A 22085-nucleotide genomic window follows, 5' to 3' on the forward strand; every position below is an offset into this window, starting at 1 on the left:
TGAACCCTTTAAAGCTCATGTACAAAAATTTCACATTCCCGCCTTAGGATATATTTATTAGTTTAATTATATTTTTCCCACCCTATATAAGATGTAGTAAAACGTGGTCGATGCCCACCAACAGCATACTAATATATTTTCAATATTTTTCAATCTTATAATGGAGAGGTCAAAGAACATGGAGCAACATCAACCAATGTTTTGTTCATCTTTTCCGGAAGGCCACCATGAAAATTCCATGAATTATGCTAGTGAAACAAGCACTGAAGGATCGGTCACTGGGATTATTGTTGATGAAATCCATAAAAAATGTGCTTGTGGAACTAGAGTCGTGATACGAACTGCGTGGACGGGAAATAATCCTGGTCGACGATTTTATGGGTGTTCAAACTATGTAAGTATTCTTGCTATGAGATCCAAATACCCACTTCTTCAATAATATACTTCCATTTTAATAATGACATATTTTATATGCTATTGTTTTTTGATTTAGTCGGCTAGTGACCATAGTGGATGTGGTCACTTTAGCTGGTGTGAATCAAAACTATTTAACAGGTCTACAGATGCATTGCGCAAATTGCTTGCTCATATTGAGGAAGATGAGAGGAAATATGGAGAGTTGGTGTTGACTTGCAAACGGCTTAAGATATTTATCATTTTCTTATTTTGATGTTCATTTAGAGTTCAGTGTGGTAGGCTCTTTGACTAAGTTATTGTCAACTACTATCTATTTAATCCTCCCACTTTCATATATTTAATCATAAATTTAGTCATTATGTTTGGCTTCAATTTATGTTATACATATGCTATATAGATTCCTATAATGTTTATCTAGTCTAAAAAGTGACATGATTCATTGGAAATTTTTTACATATAAATACAAATGGCAAGAACACAATAAATGGACGTAATAAAGATATTCCTTATGGAAACACTCATAACCAATATGTTATAATGATCTCTAATAGTTAGGTTCTGTAAAAAAAATAAATTAATCCAAACCATAAGCTCTTGGTTGTAACCAATATGTGATATGAATTTCAATTATAATCTAACTAGAGACCACATACAAAAACACAAATTGTATGGCTGCATACCATAACCTAATATCATCCACACCATGTCTTTATCATCCACACCAGTTCTATAACGAACTCAATCTCTCTGTGTGGTGGCAACCCCGGCAAATCCTCTGGAAACACATCCAGAAACTCACATACAAGTCTAGTATCCTCTGGTCTCACTGGCACGACCTGAGTGGTATCAACCACACTAGCTAAGAATCCAATGCATCCTCTCTGCAAAAGATCCCTGGCCCTCAACACAGAAATCATAGGAACACGGGGTCCATGCACAGTACCAACGAATACAAAAGGATCCTCACCTTCAGGCTCAAAGGTGACCATCTTCCTTCTGCAGTCAATAGTTGCCCCATACTTTGCCAACCAATCCATACCCAGTATCATATCAAAGTCAGTCATAACTAACTCTATCAAATCCACTGACAACTCTCTGCCCTCTACTGTCACTGGCAAAGATCTGACCCATCTTCTGGATACCACTATCTCCCCAGTGGGTAACAAAGTACCAAACCCCACAGCATAGAAATCACAAGGTCTACACAACCTATCAATAATGCTACTAGCAACAAAGGAATGTGTAGCACCAGAATCAATTAACACATGATAAGGGGTTCCTGCACTAAGAAGCTGACCTGTAACAACTGAGGGAGAAGCCTCAGCTTCTGCTTGAGTCAACGTGAACACTCGAGCTGGAGTCGAGCTGTCCACCTTTCTGGGCTCTTTTTTCCCTATCTGAGGGCAATCTTTCTTAAGGTGACCCACTACTCCACACAAAAAGCAGGCCTTTGCTCTACACTCCCCCAAATGGCGCTTCTTGCACTTAGGGCATTCAGGACGAGTCTTCCAGGCTTCACTGCTCCCAGGACGACCCATTGTAATACCACGAGGTCTCCTGTCAGAACCTGGAACTGGGAAGGTGTCAGGAACCTTCCTCTTCTGATCACTGGGGCCAACACCCCTACCAGAACCAACAAATGGAGAACCTGGCCTCCTGAAATCCCTTCTGGCTGCATTGTCACGCCAGATCTTAATCTCTGCACTCTCAGCTGTGAGTGCCTTCTCCACCACCTGTGCATAAGTAGTGACTCCTGCCACAGTGGTGATGCGAACGTCACGAGCTAACCTGGGCTGTAGCCCCTGGAGGAATCTCTCTCTCCTAGTCCCATCAGTGGGCACCAGCTCTTTGGCAAACTTTGCCAAACGGTCAAACCTTAAGGCATACTCAGTAACTGATAAGCTTCCCTGAAGTAGCCTCATAAACTCATCGGCCTTCGCCGCTCTTATAGCATCGTTATAGTACTTCTCATTAAACAAGGTCTGGAATTCCTCCCAGCTCAGGAGATTAACATCTTTGGTCTGACCAACCACTTCCCACCATATCCGGGCATCTTCCCGAAACATATAGGCAGCACAGGCCACCCTCTCACTACCCACTACCTTCATAAAGTCAAGGATAGTGTTAAGCATGCTCATCCATTGTTCAGCTTTAATAGGATCAGCGCTGCCTTCAAAAACAGAAGGTTGTTGTTTCCTGAACCGCTCATAAAGAGGTTCCAATCTGTTTTCAACCCCATGCTGCTGCCCAATAACTGGCACTGACACAGAAGGTGCCTCTGGTACATTAACCACTGCAGGCACTTGTTGCTGCCTCAGGAGACGAAGCTCCTCCCCTTGTTTCAACACTATAGCCTGCAAATCACTAAACAAATGCTGCCAGTTTGCAGGTGCTGACTGTGGAATCTGAGAATGGTCATTCTCTTGACCCTGGCTGTTGTCATTATTCTGACCCTGACCACTCTGGCCAGCTGTAGTGTCTGTCTGCTCTGGGTTCATTCTGTCACTGATACCTTACTGAAACAATAATAACCAATACGACCAATCAGGTAGTAATAACTAAACCTCTTGCCGCCTCACGGTCCAAGAACAAGCAGACAATTATCATATTCCACAGTCATTCAATATGCACAAACAGATACATGTTTATGGCACTCAGCACTCAGCATGTATCATATAACAGTTCATGATATCTCACACATACAGGTAAAGCATTTGCACCACATTTAGGCAGTTATGCACATAACTACATAAAGAGTTACCAAACCAAGAGTCGAGCTTGACTTCAGTGATGTGTGTACATGCCCAGCCAGTCTACAGGAACCTTAACCTTGGCATTGCTCTGATACCAAGTTGTAACGCCCTGGCTACCCCAGAACAGTTACGGTGAACGGTGGACCGAAAATTTGACTCATTGCCTGAGTCCTTTGGTCAAAAACGTGCTCTAAGTGTGATTAACAGGTTAAGGTACAAAACCAATAAAACGGAAATGGAGATTTTATTACAAACTGCTCTGCAGAGCTAAACAAAACATTTACAAGTGGTTCTCAGTACAAAATGGTCATTACAGTTACAAATTTACAATCCCGCCGACCTAAGCGGCAAAAATAGGGTAAACCCCCTAGTTCCTTTGAGAACACCATGACCGTGGCGGTCAAGCGGCCGCATATGTACACACCACCACATCAGCTCTCCACTCAAGGCTAGGTGAGCTTTTCTTTCCCTTTACCTGCACCACATAGCACCCATGAGCCAAGGCCCAGCAAGAAAACATAACACTTTTCAATAACATTATCAAATGATTATCATTATAATCATACTAAACATAAAGCTTTCAACAAGAAAATGAACATCACATGATTTTAGCGGGAGAGTGGCTGTTAAGTAAGCCACTAGCCTCCAAGCTCTCTATTCTAGCAGGAGAGTGGCTGATGGGTAAGCCACTAGCCTTCAAGCTCTGTTTTGTAGCGGGAGAGTGGCTGATAGGTAAGCCACTAGCCTTCAGGCTCTCTATTCTAGCAGGAGAGTGGCTGATGGGTAAGCCATTAGCCTCCAGGCTCTGTTTGTTCATCGACCCTCAGGGTCGGTCAGGCATTAATGCTCCTTGAGTCATTCAATGCTAATGGTCGATTAGATCTAATCTCTGTTGGCTTGCGTGATTCACGCTAAGGCCGTTCTGACAAGTAAGTCAGCGCTTCCTGACCTGTGTCCAGTAACACTGCCGAGCCTGACAAATAAGTCACAGCCTCACAGCTGATACTAACACTTTTGTTGATTATGTATTCAATCCATGTCCATATTTATACAATCAACATGCCTCACAAATATCAAACCATGCATGTCGTATACCTGTACAGGGTGCAACTGTATCCATACACTGTTTTCTTACCTCAAGTTCGAGCGAGAAGTATGATAAAGACGACCCCTGAGAACGATCGATCTTTTAGTTCCTTAGCGGTTACCTAATCACAACCAACAATAACCTCCATTAATGAGAATCCACAACATTAGGGTCTTAACCTAAGCACCATCCTCGGGACCTCGAAACATGCCCACACGGTGAGTAGAATCGATCCCGGGCCTTAAGGATTGAAACCCCAAGTCAAAAACCCTTAAAAACACTCAAAACGGGGTTTGGAAGGAACAGGGTAGCGCTACAGCGCTCAACCCCTAGCGCCACAACGCTCTACACAGAACCTCCCAAAGGCCAAAAACCCTCCTGAGGAGCGCTATAGCGCCCTAGGGTGGGCGTTGTAGTGCTACCTCCAGCCCAAAACATCCCTGAACCGACCTTCTTCATCTCCTTCGTTTCTAACTCAATCTCCAAGCTTCCAAAGCCTATTCTTGATGCCAAATGAACCCAAAAACCATCCCAACACACCCCAAACATCACAAGCATGGGAACCCTAGCCAAAACTCCCAACAAAAACCATGAATTCACCCTAAACATTTCAGCTGCAAAACAAAACCAAAACAGAGCAAACCAGAGAAACTATGGTTAGAAACTTACCCAAAGCTTGGCTTATGATGGCCTTCAATAGTGGAACACACTCCCAAACTTCCAAGGCTCGCTTCCCAAGCTAGAATCCTCAAAGTTGGCTCAAAGACCACAAAGAACAGTGAGAAAAAGGAGGTACGGGAGAACTCTAAAACATACTCTGTTTTTCCTTCACTATTTTCTTCAGCCAAGAGTGTTATATCTATCCTAGGGGTGAAATGTCCATTTACCCCTAGGTCAATTAATACTTTCTAAAGGCTCCTAAGGGCATTTTTGGTACTCTCCTCCTAACTCGTTAATCATAATTAACGCTCTCCAATTCCCGTTATTCTCGAAAATCATAAACACCAATAATTCACATCACGTTACCCTTTATCTCCCGGTAACGCTCTAATCATCAAAACCACCCCGAGACTCAACCCAAGTCCCGACACTTAAACCTGTTGTGACTAAACCGCTAATCAATAATCTACGATCGTCTCATGTCAAATAGCTCGAGCAAACCCACATCATAATGTGGTCTCAAATTATATCACCAACATGTGAACAAATAATCAATTTACCCTCAACGGGTCAAATTACCATCACACCCCTGTATAAAGAAATATGGACACATATGCATGCATTTCACATCATATCATAATATAATCAACATATACATGCATTTAATCAATTAATAACATAATTAAGCAAGTACGGCCCTTCCGGCCTACTGTTCACGCCGTTAAATACATCGGAGAATTCGGGGCATTACATTATACCTCTTTGCGCACCCTGTTATGAGGCTGAATTGACCTCATGCATTCCCTATCCAATTTAAGCTCGTCATAATCACAAACTACATAATTGCATCCAATGAAAATGAAAATCAGCTTAATTATTTTTGTATAATAATCACTTTACAATAATAATTTTAGGAATTATCGAAACTTACGAATCTTGCAGTTCTGGGTTATAGATGAACTCTGCCAACTTGAACATCTGCAAGGAGATCGGTGAAGATAACTTGAAAGGCCCTGCTACAAGACCTTCACTTGACTAAAACTTCTCATAACCTTCCTTCCCCCACTTCTTCGGTTCATCAGGGCGTTTGAAATGGTCATTGATAGCATTCTGGAACTCATCGATCACATTGGTCAGGTCCATAATGGGAGGAAATCCAACTCCCTCAGTGTCTTTTTCTGCATTATCTTTAGCAGTATGTTCGTCCTGTTTGGGAGAACCATCCACAACCACATTGTTTGCAATGAAATTCTTCATCTCCCTTCAAACCATTCCCTTAATGATCTATGGTAAGCCCTCAACTAAGGCAACCAAGGAATCCATTTGACAACACAGCTTGGTAACCTTCTCCATCAATAAATTAAGAACATCATTATATGAGGTAGACAGACTAGTATCATTGTCATTTAGGACATCCACGAGTTTGATCTGGTATCAACATACAACATTAGCCAACATAAAATACAAGAAACTTAATAAAATAAAATTTTAAAAAAAGGAAATATAAGAAGGTTCTTACAGTTTTGCACCCACTATAACCACCATTGTGAAAAATATGATTCTTCACCCTTTTGCAAGAAGAATCATTCCAAAATTTAATTGGAGGAACACTCCGGTCAACAGAAAATTTGGGGACATCAATATGGTTAAAGTATAGAAGCTATAAAGAAAAATAAATATGGGTCACTAATAAGTAAAACAATGTATGCAAAGTAAAGTTAAATAAAATATGATAAAATGGATAAGTTAGATATTAAAGAGAATGATTACCTGAAGAAAAACAGTGCATTCGTTTATGTGATATGTAGAATTAGACTGATACTTGCCAATGGATTTCATTAGCGTGCTGTACGAGTGGTCGGCCCAGTTGTAAGACCGAATCTTGGTGGCATCACTTACTGCATTTATGTAACTGGTTCGAATATCCAGTCTAGCACCAGGGACCAAGATGCTGCCAACAATCATAAGAATGAAATTCCCTAGGAAAAAATCATCAGCCGGCTTGTAATTATTAAGACTTCTCTCCAAATATGCAAGAGAGATTCGAGGTTTGCCACCCGAAATCCTAGCCTTCAGATCCTTATCACGAACCATTTCATCAACTTTAATGGGCAAGTTTCCATTCGTAATGTCCATTACACGTTGTAAAATCCTACTCGATAATAAAATCTTCTGGCCATACAGGTTGAGACAGTTACTACCCACATAAACCCCCTGAACAAGCCACTGAACTAGTGGACTGTACACATGTGGAAAATCTACATTTAAATAAGAACCAAATCCTGCCGCTACTACCATTTCTTTTTGTTCATTAGATAAGCAACTCACTATCCTAACTACCCATTCAAAGGAATATCTTGTGACTATGTCATGTGAATCAACCTCTATACAAACCTCGTCTTCTCCAGACTTGTTAGAAAAAGCTGTATTAATTGCTTTTTTTTCCCGAGACTTGCTTGGGGAGGCTGTATTGAAAGCAACCCTCCACTTTCCAGCCAACTCCTTCTGCATCTACACGAAACCAAATAATACCATTAATCATTCCTAATAAATAACACATGAAAAATACAAAGTGTGATTATATTCCAAGTACAGTATCATACCCCATCGAGCTGAATTCGATTCTGCTCTCTTATAGTGGCCTCCATTTTTTGGGATGTTTCTGCTGCCATTGTCTCAATTGTAACACTCCTAAGATAATAGAACATAGTAAACATTAAATACAAAATAATGTGGCCAGTTAATCAATACTCAACAGACTAATTGAAAAAGACACTGGTAACAAATACCCACATTAAATTAGTCACATTCTCCTTTTTAGTAGTGACCCTTTCGTTCTTAACCACACCCTTCTTAGCTACCTTATCATTACTAGCCACAGCACCACACTTCCGTTTAATCATCATTTGAAAATAATCAATCAGTTATGACTAGCACAGGGATTCAGGCAACAACTAATTAATTTAGCCTTTAAAAAGTCAAGAATGAACTCCAAAATTAAGGACAATTCTACTTGTAAACTTATACAACCTCTACTTCATATAATAAATTAATCCTCACTGTTTTATTGGAGCTGCCAGCATTTTTAAAAAAATATATATTAGTTTTTTTTTAATAATTTGTCCATAATAAATTGCTACTTACAAAAGATACATCTAACAAGTATAAATTACAATTTAACAACAAAGAGAGGATAGTACAATAGTAATGAATATTTGCTAACATTTTAGTGGATATCTTTTATAGTTTTTAATCATTGCATCAGCATGAAGTTGTTATTGGGCAGCCAAAACAAGTTGCAATGAGAGCATTTATGAAGCATTAGGATAATTAAATAGGCTTTCTCTGTTTTCAGACATAATTTGGAGATTATTTGTTATTTTTAGTCTTGAAAAAGGGAAACAAAGAGTAAGGAGATTATTATTTTTTCTAAAGATAATGGTCCTTCACAGAAAAGAGAAATGAACCTATGAATAATGAATGCAATGTAAAGAATAGGATACTAAACATAAAAGGAAAACCAAATCAGTGCTGTAGATAGGTATTAAAGAATAATTTCCACAACTTGCATAGCTTATTTGAGAATCATAGGTCCTTGTCAACAAAAATATACATATCTCAAGGCATGATAAGCCAAGCTATAATTAACAAGTTATATTATAACTAACAAGAAGAAAGCAATGACTTAGTTTTGCAACTCCCTTTTGAAGTTCGGACTCATGAAAAATAATGATACCAAGAACAATGCTCATTTGCATCAATTGATTCCTCAAAGTAACAAAACCAACCTGATGGTTAGCCAATCCAAATAAGTATTCTGATAAAAATTTTGACTTTTGCAAGGAAAAAATATTAACAATTGAAAAAGTTACTAATGTGTCATAGGGGAAAAGTTTACAATTTCAATGTGATGTCTATGATGCCCCTAAGTTTAGATTATCTAATTTTTCATAAGTAAGAGCAAAAGATATTTAGGTCAGCAACTAGTTAAAGGTTCACTTTCAAGTATTTATTTCACTTAGGCCCTATTAGTCACTCTACTTGACAATGTATCAAGGAATTTTCTTACTATTGCAAACAAGTAACTGTCGAACACGCAACAAAATAACAATAATTAAATAGAAATAATAAAAAAACTAGTTTCTAAATACATATCAAATCCAACTAAATCTCAAAATCCAGACTTGGGTATCTCACAATCAAAATAAGTCTATAAAATATAACAATAAGTAGTAGTTGTACCTTTTTTTAGAGCATTCAATCAAATAGGTTATGTGCATGTTTAAAACTCAAGATATACTATTTAATATCACGCCTATACACCAAAATTATAATGATACCAAAATTAGGAGTTCAACTCATGAACTAAATATACAGTACAACAACTCTAAACATGCAAAAAGTTTAATCACACATTATTATTAGGCATATTGATTTAATGTTGCAGAGCTAACCATTAATTACAAGATTTATTAAAAGGACATTTTTGCAAAGTAATTGTCACTGCAATTTTCACTTTATACAAAATCTACTCATAAAAAGATAGTATACATCTTCAGAATGAATACAAAATGATTACTGTTTGGCATGTAGATCCCAATATGGTTTTGGTGATACAACACATGCAACAACATTATGGCTGAAGTTAGACTAATTTCCTCAAATTACAAACTCAAGTTTCGTACCTCAAGAACATCAAATGCTAATTTCAGTTCCACTTTCTCTGTTGTATGTTCAATGGCGGAACCCCTAATCGCACCGTGCCTGTTACACAATCAACCCAGACGCAAGAAACCAGTTGTGACAGGAGAGAAACAAGTATGGTTTTGATTCCAAAATTATGAAAGGAAATACAAAATTTGATAACTGTGTTTTATGTGAACTAATTTTTTGTTTTCATCCATATAGTTGCATAAAGTATTCAAAATAAAAAAATGAACTTCCACTTTCGTATCAAGTATACTACTATTAGCTATGCTTTTAGTAAACTAAACTAGACTGCCTTTTTGTTCCAAAAATTCAAAGTATCTGTACGAGTGTCCTCAGTCTCATATACAAGAAATCAAATTATTTTCCAGAAACCCATTTTCTACTCACATAAAGAACGACTTTTGAAAATACTCCACAAAATACAAAAAAACTTTTCAACGAAAAGCCTTTGCGAGTGAATCACAGTAAAGAACAATGAACAAGATCATACAAAACTTTATACCCGGATTTCGTGCCTGAGTAGGCTCTAATGCTTCGTTCTTCTTAGGTTTCTACACCGGATATTGAATGCCCCTACAACAGCAAGAACGATCAACTGATGGAGTATTAAAGGATGAAATCAAAACAATAAAAAAAATGCAGGGTTTTCTTCCTGAGAAGAGGGTCATGAAAATAATATAATTTTAAGAGAGATAATGGAAATGGGAACCGACTTTCTCTCTCCAGCAATACCAATGTAGAATTGAAGCCATACCCCTACTCCCTAGTCTATAACTGTCAAATTAGTGACAGTTGTACAGTCTTTTGCACAGGCCACTCCCCAACCATAGATTACATAAAGGGTAAAGATTAAAAGAATATGGAAGCATCAGAACCATTGGATCATTTTAATTGTATTGGACGGTTGAGATTCTCAAATAGAATTGCTTCCATTGCCGTTCCGAGCGAGACTGAATCGTGGTCCATATATATATAACTCATAAAATAGAGAAGCAAAAGACTCTCAACTCTCAACTCTCAACTCTCAAGGACAAAGTCCTACACTAAATCAAAATACCTTACCCTAAAAAGAGAACTGTACTGTACTATAACTATATACATAATATATTCTCATTATTGGGTCATTAAGGCACCTGAATAACCATTCCATTTCATAATAATTTCCACTTTTAAGGCTTAAACAATAAGAAAAGTGCACTGCGTATTCTTAGGATCTTGTCTGAGTGGACCGTTCAAACTCATACCATGAAGATACGAAAATGCGATCCGGAATCCACCCAACAATGTCCCAAATGTTGATTTTGGTAAAATTAAAAAAAAAAAAAGATTGAGAGTGACAATAATGGAAAAAAAGTGATTATCATATTCTTTCCTTTCCCACCCAAAGACCTAGACTTCACTATTTTGGGTCCTAATTTTGTTCTTTAAATCAAATCCTTGCACTGTTCTAGCTGTATTTTGGGGTGGAACAATTCAAAATCATGGCATTATGCACACACCAGTCTCTGGTTGGTCTATCTTCATCGGTTGGCTGCAATAAGCTTGAGCACCAAAACCAGTCCCGGAGCCGTTTGTTCGCCACGCCGTTGCTTTTCCATGGAAGCCGAAGAAGATTGATAGATGGAGCTAGCTCGGTGGTTAGTGCTCTGCCCACTGTTCTTGAGAATCCAAGCCCACCCAAATCATCCTTCAACGAGGTACGAGATGATTTTTTTTTTAGATAAAAAAATTGGGTTTTTATTCAATTTGGATGATGGTTTTTGGGAAATTTCTGAAATGGGTTTGATGGATTTCGACAGTTGATTGAATCATTGATAAATCGTGTGGATTTATCAGAATCAGAGGCTGAAGCGTCACTGGATTTTTTGCTGAATGGTGCCGATGAGGCTTTGATTAGTGCTTTTCTGGTGTTACTGAGAGCCAAAGGAGAGACTTTCGAGGAAGTAAGGTTCCTTTATTCATATTAATGTGAATTTATTTATACTAGATAACTTAGTTTGTCCAGCCAGGATTTTAGACTGTTGAAAGTCTTATTACTGTGTTGTTTGGATAGAAAGAACTGTTATCAATGCAATTGTTTATTTTCAAAGAAATTTTGATAGGCTGTAGGTTCTCTACTAAAGAATTTTGGGGCTATGTTTCAAGGAAGTAAGTAAAGAAATGACTTATGGATTTTAGTGGTTAAACAGATTGTGGGGCTTGCGAGGGCGATGATCAAGCATAGTTTAGAAGTAGGGGGCTTACTTGATGCAGTGGACATTGTTGGAACAGGTGGTGATGGAGCAAACACAGTTAACATTTCGACTGGAGCTTCAATACTTGCAGCAGCTTGTGGTGCCAAAATTGCAAAGGTGGCATCAATTTTATTGATTACTTGACATGAATGTGTTCCCATATTGTAAATTGTTAGAGCTAAACTTGATTTTTTTTCCCTTTAAGCAAGGAAATCGTTCAAGTTCTTCGGCATGTGGAAGTGCCGATGTATTAGAAGAGTTGGGGATAGTTATCGACCTGGAACCTGAGGTTGGCGCTGTAAAATTTCTGTTTTAGATGAATAAGCTGGTAGATTAATAAGATGCTAAACCAATTTCAAATTTGTCAATGTCTTTGTCAGCAGCAGCTTCTCATCTTGTAAGAGTGTAACTGAACTAATTATCATGTGGTCAATTTATCTCCTGATAACAGGGAGTTTCAAGCTGTGTGAAAAAAGCAGGCATTGGATTTATGATGGCTCCAACATATCATCCAGCAATGAAGCTTGTCCGCTCAGTCAGGAAAAAGCTGAAAGTAAAAACTGTATTTAATATATTGGGTCCTATGTTAAACCCAGCAAGAGTACCGTATGCTGTTGTGGGTGTCTATGCAGAAGATTTGGTAAGTTTTTTGTCAGATTTTTATAATTTTAAACTTTACTTCTACCTGTTTCGTTGAATTGTGGTCTACATATGATGTTCATGGTGACTAGCAAATATGACTAGCATATCTAAGCCTTTTACATAAATGATGATGGAACCGTTTGTAAAACAAAAAAGATAAAGTCCACATAGGAACAAACAATAAAGATCTGAATGCCTTTTTCATTTGAGACTTGTGGTAGAACTGGAAAATTTCAGATTGTGACTTGTGAGACTCTCTAGTCTTCTGTAATTTTAGTGTAAATTGTAAGGACCCATCTAGCTGTGTGGAACCGGTTTAACTAATAAAAACAAGGTGTTTATTTTATTTTATAATGTTTATCCTTTAATGCAAATAGATTGAATGGCTTATAAATTCTATATCACTATGCTTTGTGTGTAATTCACATTAAACAACTCTTTGACAAGCATAATCTTTTAATACCTTGTTTCATGTTTCTGTGGTTCATTGAATAGGTCTTGAAGATGGCTAAAGCATTGCAGCGATTTGGCATGAAACGGGCATTAGTTGTTCACTCAGAGGGCTTGGATGAGATGAGCCCCCTTGGTAATGCGTCTAGTAGTTGGAAAGATTTGACTTCCATAAGCTAATTTTTTTTATATACAAGTTTCAGCGTACATAATCTTCAAAACTACTCATAAGTTATTTGAAACAGGACCTGGGCTAATCCTTGATGTTACACCAGAAAAGATTGAGAAGTTCTCATTTGATCCATGTGAGAAACTTGTCACTAGTTTTTAATTTTGTTTTCTTTTCCGTTCAAGGAAATATGCCATTTAGGCTACCAAGATGGAATTTCAGATGTTATATTGCCACTTCAATCTGCTAACAAATCGCCGATCATGCAGTGGACTTTGGGATTCCTCGGTGTACCCTGGATGACTTGCGAGGTGGAGGCCCAGAGTATAATGCCGAGGCACTAAAGCGTGTATTGTCAGGGGAGAAAAGTTCAATTGCAGATGCATTTGTAAGTATCTCCTTAATTCTTATGACAAAGCACTAGTGTCTTAAGTTTTTTTGAGAACACAATTCATGCCAAAAACATTGGATCAGATCTTAAATGCAGCAGCAGCGCTCTTGGTTAGTGGCAATGTGAACTCTTTGGCTGAAGGGATCGCTCTGGCTCGTGAGACTCAACTATCAGGCAAAGCTATCAAGACGCTCGATCAGTGGATAGATGTGTCCAATGTGAGTGAAATCGTTATGACTTTAACAACTGTAGTTTTTTTCAAGTAACAAAAATAATTTCATTAACCTGCCTTGTTCTGTTGTTGCAGAAAATGAAAAACCAAGTAGTCACTGTGTAAATGGTGCCTGGAATCTGTTCAAGTGTTATGGAATTGAACGAGCTGCTGTGCGAATAATATGAAGAATTCAATAACATTACATATGGGATTTTGGTCATTTTACTTTCTTTGGAATAAATGCTTGTAAGAAACATTTTTGATAGGTTGGTGTTTTAGTGGGACAAACCCTTTTTTTCAGATAAAAAATGAAGACAAACAAATATACACTCTTCATAAGCTCACAGACATCCTTGTTATAGTATAGACTGTAGCAAAATAGTTCAATTGAATAAATGATATGACTGAGAGTAGTCCATGAAGAACTACAATAATTTCACTCTTTATATTATAGATTCTAATACTAGTAGAAAATGTCACTCAATAAATTTGGCTTTGAAAACAAAAGCCATATCTATCAACTCAAAGCTCTCTCGTGATAAATTAAGGTATTATATGAATCTAAAAAGATTTGTAATCTCACTCATACATTCCTAAGTGCACACACACTTTTATCACATTGACATTTACATGATTGCCATCCATGCTAGCAAGCTCATTAAAAAGCCTGTAAATAATTTAGAAAACAATTGTTAATAACTTTTTTTATGTCAAATAAATAAAGACAAATGGACAGTGGGGTTGGGATTGGGATATACCTGCAAATGTGTCAGCCACAGAGTATAACATTTTGCTTGAAGATGTCATAACTGTAAATCATAATGTAGTAGGTCAATCATTAGTCATAAGTTCCCAAACCAATAGAAAATTGATTTTTCAAAATACCTAAAAAAATATAATAAACATTTTGACTATGGAATTCTCCTCTTCAAAAATAAGATAATGAATTTTTAAAAATACGGTTTCAATTTTGTTTCTTTTAAAATAGCAATTTTTTTATATAATACTAAATATATATATTTATATCAAACATGTATTTGATATTTCCCTTCTTAAATTCGATGAGCTATAAACTAAATAATAAGTATCGTATGATATTGTAAAAAAAAAGTAAATTCCTCAAATTTTTAATATTAGAACAAGCATGGGCCAGGCTGAGAAAAATTGGGCCAAATGTTGTTACACTTTGGGTTTTCTGGGCCTTAGAAAATGATAATAATCTCAGCTTACCAGAGTCGCAGTTTGAGGTTGAATTTGTGCTGCCACACATGCAAAGCTGCCTAATGCCGTCCGAACCGTATCCGCACGTGCCACCAGTTGCCTCGCACGCTCTACAGAAGTCATCACTGCCTTGAACAGAGTACTTCACACGTATCCCATAAAACCAATCATTGGGCCCCTCAACTCTCAAGGGGGCCAGACTATAAGCACTACTATAACCTTCACACTCCAACTTACTCAGATTAATGGCCTTAATAGCCTCAAACGACAATGCGCAGCACTCAGGTGGGCCGGCCCCAAACATTGAGCCCATACGCTTATGGCCCACCATGTCCCATGCCGGGCACCCGTAATACTCCTCACAACTCATGCCTGAAACATTCCTACATGGCAAATGCTTACCCGGGAACCCTTGAAAGAGCGGTGATCGGGCGGAGCAACCGATAAGCATGAACACGTTGTCGGCGGCCGGCGTCATGTACGGGGCCCGCCACGACTCGACAGCGAAGCCATTGCCTCGACCACCGAGCACGATGGCGTCGCACGTGGACATGTGTGGATCATGGAGTGTGATGGCTTGGTAAGCGTAGTCAATATCCAAGACCCGATAGGATCCGGAACTTATGTGATACATAAGTACATCATTCATGCAAAATAAGAGGTCTCGGTAACCCGGGTGCCCGCATCCATTTTGAAGTGAAAACGGGTAAGCAATTGTTATGTTGCCACAGTATGATCTACATTTGTTTGATTGGTCGTTATCACCTGAAATTAGTGGAGCAAGTAGTAATATTGGTGAGAGTATGAACAAAATAAGAAAATTGATCATGGATGAGAAGAGAGGGGGAGAAGAGGAAGAGAAAGAGAGAGAGATGACAAATTTGGTGTTTGTTGAGTAATGGGAGGTAGGAGCTAGAAAAAGTTTGCGTTGGGAGATAGTAGTGCTGATATTGATACCTTGCTTAAGGTAGTCTGAGAGAGAAAAAATAAGGAATTTTTTTTTTTTTTTTTTAATTTAAAGGTGATGATTTGGGAGTGACTTTATTCACATGTAATGTTGAAGAATCTGGGTTGAATTGAATTGATTAAGGGTTTCTTTCTCTTTTTTGTTGTTGGAGAATTATTTTGTTGTTAAAGAAGACTGAGAGCGACTTTTTTTAAATACTCACAACTTTAATTGCTTTTTGGAAAAAGCAGAGTTGATAGGAAAATTGCCTGCAATGATATTTTTAGGAGTTTTTAGCACTTTACCCTTAAGCTAATTATAGTTTGTCAATTTGATCCTTGAGAATTATTTTTTGCCAATTTTCCCCTTATGTTGTGAAACCACGGCAATTGAACCAATTTGTTAACAACCGTTTGAATTTGCATTTGGATGGACCCATCTTTCATCAATGTCTTCACGAATTATTCATCTTCTCTCTCAATCTCAACTAATCACCTCTCTCATCTCTTTCAACAAGTCTGAGGGAAAAAAAATCATATCTAACTTATCAAAACTTCAGCACATTATTTATTATCAAAAAAGGTGCCTATTCTTTTAATTGTTTTATTGATTGGAAATAGATAGGCTGTAGCACATTATTTATTATCAACAAATAAATTTTGATAGGCTGTAGGTTCTCTACTGAAGAATTTTTGGAGGTATGTTTCAAGGAAGTAAGTAAAGAAATGACTTATGGATTTTAGTGGTTAAACCGATTGTGGGGCTTACGAGGGCGATGATCAAGCATAGTTTAGAAGTAGAGGGCTTACTTGATGCAGTGGACATTGTTGGAACAGGTGGTGATGGAGCAAACACAGTTAACATTTCGACTGGAGCTTCAATACTTGCAGCAGCTTGTGGTGCCAAAATTGCAAAGGTGGCATCAATTTTATTGATTACTTGACATGAATGTGTTCCCATATTGTAAATTGTTAGAGCTAAACTTGATTTTTTTTCCCTTTAAGCAAGGAAATCGTTCAAGTTCTTCGGCATGTGGAAGTGCCGATGTATTAGAAGAGTTGGGGATAGTTATCGACCTGGAACCTGAGGTTGGCGCTGTAAAATTTCTGTTTTAGATGAATAAGCTGGTAGATTAATAAGATGCTAAACCAATTTCAAATTTGTCAATGTCTTTGTCAGCAGCAGCTTCTCATCTTGTAAGAGTGTAACTGAACTAATTATCATGTGGTCAATTTATCTCCTGATAACAGGGAGTTTCAAGCTGTGTGAAAAAAGCAGGCATTGGATTTATGATGGCTCCAACATATCATCCAGCAATGAAGCTTGTCCGCTCAGTCAGGAAAAAGCTGAAAGTAAAAACTGTATTTAATATATTGGGTCCTATGTTAAACCCAGCAAGAGTACCGTATGCTGTTGTGGGTGTCTATGCAGAAGATTTGGTAAGTTTTTTGTCAGATTTTTATAATTTTAAACTTTACTTCTACCTGTTTCGTTGAATTGTGGTCTACATATGATGTTCATGGTGACTAGCAAATATGACTAGCATATCTAAGCCTTTTACATAAATGATGATGGAACCGTTTGTAAAACAAAAAAGATAAAGTCCACATAGGAACAAACAATAAAGATCTGAATGCCTTTTTCATTTGAGACTTGTGGTAGAACTGGAAAATTTCAGATTGTGACTTGTGAGACTCTCTAGTCTTCTGTAATTTTAGTGTAAATTGTAAGGACCCATCTAGCTGTGTGGAACCGGTTTAACTAATAAAAACAAGGTGTTTATTTTATTTTATAATGTTTATCCTTTAATGCAAATAGATTGAATGGCTTATAAATTCTATATCACTATGCTTTGTGTGTAATTCACATTAAACAACTCTTTGACAAGCATAATCTTTTAATACCTTGTTTCATGTTTCTGTGGTTCATTGAATAGGTCTTGAAGATGGCTAAAGCATTGCAGCGATTTGGCATGAAACGGGCATTAGTTGTTCACTCAGAGGGCTTGGATGAGATGAGCCCCCTTGGTAATGCGTCTAGTAGTTGGAAAGTTTTGACTTCCATAAGCTAATTTTTTTTATATACAAGTTTCAGTGTACATAATCTTCAAAACTACTCATAAGTTATTTGACACAGGACCTGGGCTAATCCTTGATGTTACACCAGAAAAGATTGAGAAGTTCTCATTTGATCCATGTGAGAAACTTGTCGCTAGTTTTTAATTTTGTTTTCTTTTCTGTTCAAGGAAATATGCCATTTAGGCTACCAAGATGGAATTTCAGATGTTATATTGCCACTTCAATCTGCTAACAAATCGCTGATTATGCAGTGGACTTTGGGATTCCTCGGTGTACCCTGGATGAGTTTCGAGGTAGAGGCCCAGAGTATAATGCCGAGGCACTAAAGCGTGTATTGTCAGGGGAGAAAAGTTCGATTGCAGATGCATTTATAAGTATCTCCTAAATTCTTATGACAAAGCACTAGTGTCTTAAGTTTTTTTTGAGAACACAATTCATGCCAAAAACATTGGATCAGATCTTAAATGCAGCAGCAGCGCTCTTGGTTAGTGGCAATGTGAACTCTTTGGCTGAAGGGATCGCTCTGGCTCGCGAGACTCAACTATCAGGCAAAGCTATCAAGACGCTCGATCAGAGGATAGATGTGTTCTATGTGAGTGAAATCGTTATGACTTTAACAACTGTAGTTTTTTTTTTAAGTAACAAAAACAATTTCATTAACCTGTCTTGTTCTGTTGTTGCAGAAAATGAAAAACCAAGTAGTCACTGTGTAAATGGTGCCTGGAATCTGTTCAAGTGTTATGGAATTGAACGAAGTCAATTAAGGCAGCTGCTGTGCGAATATATGAAGAATTCAATAACGTTACATATGGGATTTTGGTCATTTTACTTTCTTTGGAATAAATGCTTGTAAGAAACATTTTTGATAGGTTGGTGTTTTAGTGGGACAACCCTTTTTTTCAGATAAAAAAAATGAAGACAAACAAATATACACTCTTCATAAGCTCACAGACATCCTTGTTATAATATAGACTGTAGCAAAATAGTTCAATTGAATAAATGATATGACTGAGGGTAGTCCATGAAGAACTACAATAATTTCACTCTTTATATTATAGATTCTAATACTAGTAGAAAATGTTACTCGATAAATTTGGCTTTGAAAACAAAGCCATATCTATCAACTCAAAGCTCTATCGTGAAAAATTAATATATTATATGAATCTAAAAAGATTTGTAGTCTCACTCATACATTCCTAAGTGCACACACACTTTTATCACATTGACATTTACATGATTGTCATCCATGCTAGCAAGCTCATTAAAAAGCCTGTAATTGCTAATAATTTTTTTTTATGTCAAATAAATAAAGACAAATGGACAGTGGGATTGGAATTGGGATGGAATAAACATACCTGCAAATGTGTCAGCCACAGAGTATAACATTTTGCTTGAAGATGTCATACCTGCAAATGTGTCAGCCACAGAGTATAACATTTTGCTTGAAGATGTCTTCACTGTAAATCATAATGTAATAGGTCAATCACTAGTCATAAGTTCCCAAACCAATACAAAATTTATTTTTCAAAATACCTAAAAAGAAATATAATAAACATTTTGACTATGGAATTCTCCTCTTCAAAAATAAAATAATGAATTTTTAAAAATACGGTTTCAATTTTGTTTCCTTTAAAATAGCAATTTTTTATATAATAATATATATATATGTATCAAACATGTATTCGATTTTTTCCTTCTTCAATTCGATTAGCTGTAAAACTAATTAATAAGTATTGTATTATATTGTAAAAAAAAAAGTAAATTCCTGAAATTTTTAATATTAGACAACAAGCATGGGCTGGGCCGAGACAAGTTGGGCCAAATATTTTTACAATGGGTTTTCTGAGCCTTAGAAAATGATAATAATCTCAGCTTACTAGAGTCGCAGTTTGAGGTTGAATTTATGCTGCCACACATGCAAAGCTGCCTAATGTCGTCCGAACCGCATCCACACGTGCCACCAGTTGCCTCGCATGCTCTACAAAAGTCATTACTGCCTTGAACAGAGTTGTAACACCCCAAATTCCCTAATATGACTTAGTGCCTGGATTAGAGGGGCGGGAGGCAGTAATTGAATTAATTGAGTGCTTATGTGTTATGAGCACGTTATTATGTGAATTGTATTATAATATGATTAAGCTTGCATGTTTAGGTGTATTAAATATGCATGTGGGTCCGTCTCTTATTAGAAGGGCATTTTCGTAAATCGACCTGTTGATGGTATAATTGTAAATATGTGTATGATTGAGACCACATTATTATGTGGATATATTTGGGTTATTTGGCACAAGGTGATCCTAGTAAGCAAGTTAGCAGAAAAGTCCAACGGGGTCAAACACCCTGCTCGAGATGAAGCTAGGGGTATTTTGGTAATTTAGCACATTACCGAGGTTTATCGGGTAATGGGAGATTAAATGATTATTACTTGGAGATAGTTGGGATTTATTTGGATATGTGGAGTTTATTAGGAACTAGAGGGAATGGTGGTAATTGACCAAAGTGCCATTGTGAGAATTGGAGAAGAAAATTTGGGTTTAAGGGCATTTGGGTCTTTTGGTAGGCCTTGGCTTGACTTAGCCATTTTGGAAGGCTTTAGAAAATAGAGGAACACTTAGAAAAAGGAAAGAAGAAACACTCACACATTCCCTCACGTTGCTCTTTCTCACTCTCCTTTGGGATTGTGATTTTTGAGGAAACAAAGCCTGGGAAATGAAGTTCTGGTGTCTAGGATTAAGCTAGGAGAAACTTGGGACCATAACTCAGCCATTGGAGGTAAGAATTTGCTATGTTTTTTAGTTTAATTTTCTGTGGTTTAAGCCTTTTCTAGATTTTTAGGCTTTTATGGATTCTGAGTTTTGGTTTGGATTTAAGTTGGTTATTGGGGTGTGTGGGATGTATATGGTGTGTGTGAATGTTTTTGGGACCTAATTAGGGCTTTAGGGATGCCTTGGGATGATTTTGTAAGGTTTGGATTCAGAGAAAAATCTGGGTTCCCAGGTCGAGTCGTGGCCCTGTTCTTGGGCGCTGCGGCTTAAGTTAAACGAAGAAGAAAAAGCTGGCTGCTGGGCTATTTGAGTCACGGCGCTAGGTGCAGTCAGGAGAGGGTTTTAGGCCCATGACTTGAGCGGGGTCGCGACTCAAAATAGACAAGTCAACAAACTCGACCCCCGGAGGAGCGTCGAATGAACCTTCACATGCCATGAGACCCTGTCCCGAAAGCAAAAAGGGTTCACGTATAAATGAGAGGATTGCTACAAAACAAAAAGGAATGGGCTCAAAACCTCTAGGTACAAGCGCTTTAAATAACCCACTGCGGGGTATGAATGAGGGCATGCAAATGGGTTAAGTCATGACAAGCTCAAGCCAAAATACCCCCTCCCGAGTGGTGCTAATTTGGACCCAATAAACATAAGGGAGAAAGAAAGTATACCTCAAGCAAGTAAAATTGGGTGCTATCGTGGTCAAAAGGAGGTCGAGGGCCAAAAGCACCGTCATGGTCAAATAGAGGCAAATGGTCGAAAGTACGCGTCTGCAAAAACAAAGGAAAATGGTGTTTTAGTCCTCAAATGCCTGCATGGATATAGACATACAAGAAATGAACTCAAATGTATATATGTATATATATAAAGGATAGAAAAAGTGAGGTTGTGGGGGATTGAACCCCTTACCTCTTGAAAGGAGTAAGGATCTAAAAACCACTAAGCTAAGGAGATGGAGGGTAAATAATAGGCTAGACGTGAAGGCTTATTTATAGGAGCCGCAGGCTCATCTCAACCATTGAACCTAAAGAATGATCAATGGCCAAGACGGGAGCTTGGCATCTAGATTGAGATTCGCAAAGCAAGACAATAGGTTCACGATCCATTTCAAGTAATGACAAGGATCATCACAAACACCGCCTATACTTTCAAGACACCATACCAAAGAGTCTACCAGAGCGCCTGAAGACACTCTCCTAGATTAGGGGGGCAAGTGTGGATGCTGAAAATTCTACACCGGTAAAGAACCCACATCCCATGTCTAAGGTCCCTGGGAGATCCAAAGCAAACATGTCTGAAGTCCCTTTGATCCCTCAAAGGAATGTCCAAATCAACCCTACTCCAAATGAACACT

At 37.8% G+C, this 22085-nt stretch overlaps 4 protein-coding genes across 6 annotated transcripts; 2 read left to right on the forward strand and 2 right to left on the reverse strand.

Moving 5' to 3' along the window:
• Positions 1-936: 936 nt before the first annotated feature.
• LOC133830299 (uncharacterized) lies at positions 937-10597 on the reverse strand. 3 transcript variants are annotated; one of them, XR_009891985.1, is made up of 9 exons: positions 10130-10597; positions 9603-9681; positions 7711-7788; positions 7521-7608; positions 6688-7428; positions 6437-6577; positions 5849-6345; positions 5676-5752; positions 3352-3645 (listed from the first exon to the last, which is right to left on the reverse strand). XR_009891985.1 is itself a non-coding variant. In XM_062260253.1 (3 exons), the coding sequence occupies exon 3, from the start codon at positions 2913-2915 to the stop codon at positions 1110-1112; it is 1806 nt and encodes a 601-aa protein (XP_062116237.1). In that variant the 5' UTR covers positions 2916-2933; positions 5676-5721; positions 5849-6172; the 3' UTR covers positions 937-1109. The 3 variants fall into 3 exon arrangements, 2 of the variants coding, with proteins under 2 accessions (XP_062116237.1, XP_062116236.1); XM_062260253.1 differs by lacking the exons at positions 3352-3645; positions 6437-6577; positions 6688-7428; ... (2 more) ...; positions 9603-9681; positions 10130-10597 and adding an exon at positions 937-2933 and having other exon boundaries at positions 5676-5721; positions 5849-6172; XM_062260252.1 differs by lacking the exons at positions 3352-3645; positions 6437-6577; positions 6688-7428; ... (2 more) ...; positions 9603-9681; positions 10130-10597 and adding an exon at positions 937-2933 and having other exon boundaries at positions 5849-6172.
• A 182-nt stretch (positions 10598-10779) lies between these two features.
• LOC133830300 (anthranilate phosphoribosyltransferase, chloroplastic-like) lies at positions 10780-14071 on the forward strand. The gene is made up of 10 exons (XM_062260254.1): positions 10780-11324; positions 11427-11570; positions 11817-11978; positions 12067-12150; positions 12313-12501; positions 12999-13089; positions 13199-13258; positions 13392-13510; positions 13597-13731; positions 13821-14071. The coding sequence occupies exons 1-10, from the start codon at positions 11109-11111 to the stop codon at positions 13848-13850; spliced, it is 1230 nt and encodes a 409-aa protein (XP_062116238.1). The 5' UTR covers positions 10780-11108; the 3' UTR covers positions 13851-14071.
• On the reverse strand, positions 13995-16073 carry LOC133830301 (uncharacterized). The gene is made up of 3 exons (XM_062260255.1): positions 14958-16073; positions 14486-14536; positions 13995-14394 (listed from the first exon to the last, which is right to left on the reverse strand). Exons 1-3 carry the CDS (start codon positions 15775-15777, stop codon positions 14354-14356), a joined length of 912 nt encoding a protein of 303 aa, XP_062116239.1. The 5' UTR covers positions 15778-16073; the 3' UTR covers positions 13995-14353.
• A 509-nt stretch (positions 16074-16582) lies between these two features.
• On the forward strand, positions 16583-18564 carry LOC133830302 (anthranilate phosphoribosyltransferase, chloroplastic-like). The gene is made up of 7 exons (XM_062260256.1): positions 16583-16810; positions 16899-16982; positions 17145-17333; positions 17831-17921; positions 18031-18090; positions 18224-18346; positions 18430-18564. Exons 1-7 carry the CDS (start codon positions 16670-16672, stop codon positions 18459-18461), a joined length of 720 nt encoding a protein of 239 aa, XP_062116240.1. The 5' UTR covers positions 16583-16669; the 3' UTR covers positions 18462-18564.
• The last annotated feature ends 3521 nt before the right edge of the window (positions 18565-22085 follow it).

This window comes from Humulus lupulus, chromosome 4 (genome assembly GCF_963169125.1).
Source record: "Humulus lupulus chromosome 4, drHumLupu1.1, whole genome shotgun sequence".
NCBI classification, from domain to species: Eukaryota; Viridiplantae; Streptophyta; class Magnoliopsida; order Rosales; family Cannabaceae; genus Humulus; species Humulus lupulus.

What these genes read in the sequence shown, in the direction of transcription:
- LOC133830299 (XM_062260253.1), bottom strand. Translation starts at nt 2,915, where the DNA reads ATGAACCCAGAGCAGACAGACACTACAGCTGGCCAGAGTGGTCAGGGT.
- LOC133830300 (XM_062260254.1), top strand. Translation starts at nt 11,109, where the DNA reads ATGGCATTATGCACACACCAGTCTCTGGTTGGTCTATCTTCATCGGTT. An exon ending in CCAAATCATCCTTCAACGAG is followed by an intron (nt 11,325 to 11,426) that starts GTACGAGATGAT and finishes GGATTTCGACAG; the next exon opens with TTGATTGAATCATTGATAAA. An exon ending in TTATCGACCTGGAACCTGAG is followed by an intron (nt 12,151 to 12,312) that starts GTTGGCGCTGTA and finishes TCCTGATAACAG; the next exon opens with GGAGTTTCAAGCTGTGTGAA.
- LOC133830301 (XM_062260255.1), bottom strand. Translation starts at nt 15,777, where the DNA reads ATGATCAATTTTCTTATTTTGTTCATACTCTCACCAATATTACTACTT. An exon ending in AACCTCAAACTGCGACTCTG is followed by an intron (nt 14,537 to 14,957) that starts GTAAGCTGAGAT and finishes TATGATTTACAG; the next exon opens with TTATGACATCTTCAAGCAAA. An exon ending in TGTGGCTGACACATTTGCAG is followed by an intron (nt 14,395 to 14,485) that starts GTATATCCCAAT and finishes AATTATTTACAG; the next exon opens with GCTTTTTAATGAGCTTGCTA.
- LOC133830302 (XM_062260256.1), top strand. Translation starts at nt 16,670, where the DNA reads ATGATCAAGCATAGTTTAGAAGTAGAGGGCTTACTTGATGCAGTGGAC. An exon ending in GGATGAGATGAGCCCCCTTG is followed by an intron (nt 17,922 to 18,030) that starts GTAATGCGTCTA and finishes TATTTGACACAG; the next exon opens with GACCTGGGCTAATCCTTGAT. An exon ending in GATTGCAGATGCATTTATAA is followed by an intron (nt 18,347 to 18,429) that starts GTATCTCCTAAA and finishes ACATTGGATCAG; the next exon opens with ATCTTAAATGCAGCAGCAGC.